This window comes from Myotis brandtii, unplaced genomic scaffold, assembly GCF_000412655.1.
Source record: "Myotis brandtii unplaced genomic scaffold, ASM41265v1 scaffold4781, whole genome shotgun sequence".
Classification (NCBI taxonomy): domain Eukaryota; kingdom Metazoa; phylum Chordata; class Mammalia; order Chiroptera; family Vespertilionidae; genus Myotis; species Myotis brandtii.
The window spans coordinates 30,518-34,755 of NW_005368268.1; the positions used below are offsets into that span (position 1 = coordinate 30,518).

The window sequence follows — 4,238 nt, forward strand, 5'->3', positions numbered from 1 at the left end:
CTGGCGGGACAGCAGGCCGCACAGGCTCTGCTCTTCGTCGTGGGCCACGTGGCGGCAGTGGACATAGAAGGCGCACCAGGCCTTGTGCCGGTAGAAGGTGCGCCCCGCCCACTCCAGCATCACCTGGTGCGCCAGCGTGGTTTTCCCTGCCCCGGCCACGCCCCGCAGGACCACTGTCCGGGGCGGCTGGCCGTGAGGCCTGCGGGGGAGGAACAGACAGGGCAGGAGCCTCTGGTGCCGGAGGATGTCCTGGTAGAAGAAGTCCGCCTGGTTCCCGGGCCACGCCAGGCGGTCCACCAGGTCGGAGTAGTGGTCCAGCACCTGCTGCCGGTAGTGCTGTACCATGGCTAGGGGAAGGAGAGACGGGGGGCGGGGGGCGAGAGAGAAAGCGAGAGAGAGAGAGAGAGAGAGAGAGAGATCATCGTGAGAAGGAATCCAGCAACAAGGAGAGCAGCCTGGAGGTAGACAGCAAGCCCAGCCCTGCATTTATTCATTTTAAAACATGTCACTTTATTATTATTATTGATTTCAGAGAGGAAGTGGGAGAGAGAGAGAGAGAGAGAGAGAGAAACATCACTGATGAGAGAATCATTGATGAGCTGCCTCCTGCATACCCCACACTGGGGATCGAGCCTGCAACTTGGGCATGTGCCCTTGACTGGACTCGAACCTGGGACCCTTCAGTCCGCAGGCAGGAGCTCTATCCACTAAGCCAAACTAGCCAGGGCACTTTATTATTATTTATTTTAAAAAATATCTTCTATATGATTTCAGAGAGGAAGGGAGAGGAAGACAGAGATAGAAACATCAATGATGAGAGACTCATGGATCAGCTGCCTCCTGCACACCTCCTACTGGGGATCGAGCCTGCACCCCGGACATGTGTCCTTGACTGGAATTGAACCCTGGACCCTTCAGTCTGCAGGCCGACGCTCTATCCACTGAGCCAAACGGGCTAGGACTACTATTATTTTTAAAATATATTTTTATTGATTTCAGGGAGGAAGGGAGAAAGAGAGAGAGATAGAAACATCAATGATGAGAGAGAGAGAGAGAGAATCATGAATCAGCTTTCTCCTGCACGCCTCACACTGGGGATCAAGCCCACAGCTGAGGCAAACGGGCTAGGGCTCTCTCTTTCTCTTCTCTCTAAAATTAATAAAAACGCATATCTTCTCTTAAATCCATAAAAGAAGGGTTGAAAAAAAAAGGAGAGAAAAAGAGACACCAAATTCATCGACCACCCCCCTGGCCTTAGGAATGACCCGTAGCCCGTCTCCCTACAGCACTTGCCACGCCCTCCACACATACCAGGGTATTCCTCCTCCAAGGTCCTCAGTGCTCTTCTTGGGGGTGGGCCCGTGGGCTCCAGGTGAGGCAGGAGCTCTGCAATGGACAAGAGAAGAGGCTGCCCCATTGAGATGAGGAGCGATGTGGGCCCTCCCTGGAGAGCAGTGGCCACCCCTTCAAGGACCTCCCACCTTCGTTCAGGGAGAAGAGCACTAGCTGGACTCCATCGGGATGTCAGGGAGAGAGAAAAGGGTGCTGTTTCCTCATGGGCCAGGGAAGGTGTTCAAGAACACGTACATGTATCGCTTAGACCTGATGGTTGTGTGTCATCGTGTGCACCAAGAGGTCACCAGTTCAATTCCTGGTTGTGGGCTCGATCCCCAGTAGGGGCATGTGGGAGGCAGCCAATTGATGTTTTTCTCTCATTGATCTCTCTCTCCCTCTCTCTAAAAATCAATAAAAACATCTATATAATAAAAGTCTAAGTGACCATCGGCGGAACGACCAGAACAACTGGTCACTATGATGCACACTGACCACCAGGGGGCAGATGCTCAATGCAGGAGCTGCCCCCTGGTGGTCAGTGTGCTCCCACGCGGGGAGCGCTGCTCAGCCAGAACCCAGGCTCATGGCTGGAAAGTGCAGTGGCAGTGGCGGGAGCCTCTCCCACCTTCGCAGCAGTGCTAAGGAGCAGCGAGCAGAGTGGTAAGGAGCAGCAAGCAGGCAAGCAGAAGGAGCAAGGGGTACTGGACTGTGAGAGGAATGTCCTGCCCAGAGGAGGGGCCTAAGCTGGCAGGCAGACATCCCCCAAAGGGTCCCATACTGCAAGAGGGTGCAGGCTGGGCTGAGGGACCACCCTCCCCCCTCCAGTGCATAAATTTCATGCAACAGGCCTCTAGTCTCTCTATATAAAAGCCTAAGCGACTGTCTGACCATCTGACTGGTAGCTATGGCATGCACTGGCCACCAGGGGGCAGACACTCAACACAGGAGCTGCTGAGCTGTGGTGACTTGGCAGCTGTGGTTCTCAGGTGATGCACTGGGAACCAGAGAGGAGGGAGCCCAATTCCGGGGTGCATCACTCGAGAATTGCCCTCTCCCAATCCGGGACCCCTCAGGGGATGTCCGAGAGCCGGTTTCTGCCTGATCCCCACAGGCCAGGCGGAGGGACCCCACCAGTGCACAAATCTGTGAACCGGGCCTCTAGTATTAAATAAATAAATAAATGCATGGCCCAGCCAACACTAAGGGAGAAATACACACAGATATGGACCCTCACACATGCATGCATATATAAAATATATATACACTTCAGGTGTAGGGGCCTATCTTCTATGGACATGTTCCTATCTGTGTATATTTATATGTGTATGAAATTATATAGGTAGTCATTGATTCTTTTTTTTTTAACACTGGTAGGTTTTGGTTCTTGGTAAATATTCCAATGAGGTACATTTATTTATTTTTTGTACATTTAAAAAATATATTTTTATTGATTTCAAAGAGGAAGGGAGAGGGAAAAAGAGATAGAAACATCAGTGATGAGAGAGAATCATGGATCGGCTGCCTCCTGCACGCCCCCTACTGGGGATCGAGCCCACAACCCAGGCATGGGCCCTTCAGAAATCGAACCCAGAACCCTTCAGTCCACAGACCGACACTCTATCCACTGAACCAAACTGGCTAGGGCACCCCCATTGATGTTTAGAGAGAGTGGAAGGGAGAGAGGGAAGGGGAGAGAGAGGAAGACGGGGAGAGAGAGGGAAACATCCATGTGAGAGGGATGCATCAATTGGTCGCCTCCCGCACCAGCCCCAATTAGGGTCTGGGATCAGAGCTGCCACCCAGGCACATGCCCTTATACTCTTTTATCCCTTTTTAAAACCTCACCCGGGATATTTTTCCCACTGATTTTTAGAGAGAGTGGAAGAGAGAGGGTAAGACAGAGAGAAACATCCATGTGAGAGAAATTCATCGATTGGTTACCTCCTGCACAAGCCCTGACCAGGGCCTGGGCCGGGGAGGAGCCTGCTACCAAGGTACGTGCCCTTGACCGGAATCAAACCTGGGACTCTTCTGTCCACAGGCCGATGCTCTATCCACTGAGCCCAAATGGCTAGGGCCATGCCCTTATACTCTTGACCAGGAATTGAACCCTTGATCCTTCAGTGAGTGGGACAACACTCTAACCACTCACTGAGACACACCAGTCAGGGCAGGTTTCTTCATTAAATATGCTAATAGGAGAGTCTTTGCCTTTTGGGGTCAGAGCCACCCTCTCACCCCACTATTTGCCATCTTGTTCAGGTGGCCAGTAAAGCACTTAGTTCGTCAGCACCCAAGCCCATCCCTACGCACCCCCCGCCCAGAGGATTACTCACCTTGTAGTTCCGTCCGCGTCCGATCGCACAGTTGGGTCTTGTCCATGCTGGCAAAGATGTGTTGAGCCTTATTCCAAGCGAGGTGACCGGGGAAGTACTCCGTCAAGAGATGGACCACCTCGCCCCATCTGGCTGTCCTCACCTGGTCCCAGGTGATCCGCGTGGAGCCCGCTTTGAGCTCCTCCAGCACTAAGAGCTGCTTGAACCTCTCCAGATCCTCCTGGCTTAAGTAGAGCATGTACAGCATGACCCCACTTTTGAAAGGGGAGGTGAAGGAGGGCGAGGATGGCAAGGATGAGGTAGACGAGGAGGAGGTGGTGGAGGAGGAGGAGGAGGAGGAGGACGAGGAGTCAGAATCCATCTTCACTCAAGTCTGAGAACCTCAGGCACCACCAATAAAAACGACCAATTAGAAGAGAGAAAGAGGGAGAGCAGACGAGACCTGTGGAGACATGAGATCATGAGGAAATGAATGGATGCCATCAAGACATCCACAAGCAAGTGTTGGCGAGGATGCAGAGAAGGGGGAACCCTACGTGCACTGGAGGCAGCCACTGTGGGAAACAG

General features: G+C 52.8%; 1 protein-coding gene across 1 annotated transcript in view; it reads right to left on the reverse strand.

The window, feature by feature from the left end:
- Positions 1-4,032, reverse strand: part of NLRP8 (NLR family, pyrin domain containing 8) — a 14,138-nt gene extending 10,106 nt beyond the window's left edge. Inside the window, exons 1-3 of the mRNA XM_005876007.2 lie at positions 3,672-4,032; positions 1,312-1,386; positions 49-347 (exon numbers count right to left, since the gene is read on the reverse strand). Of these exons, the coding sequence (XP_005876069.2) occupies positions 49-347; positions 1,312-1,386; positions 3,672-4,032 (735 nt within the window). The remainder of the gene's footprint in view (positions 1-48; positions 348-1,311; positions 1,387-3,671) is intronic.
- Between the last annotated feature and the right edge of the window lie 206 nt (positions 4,033-4,238).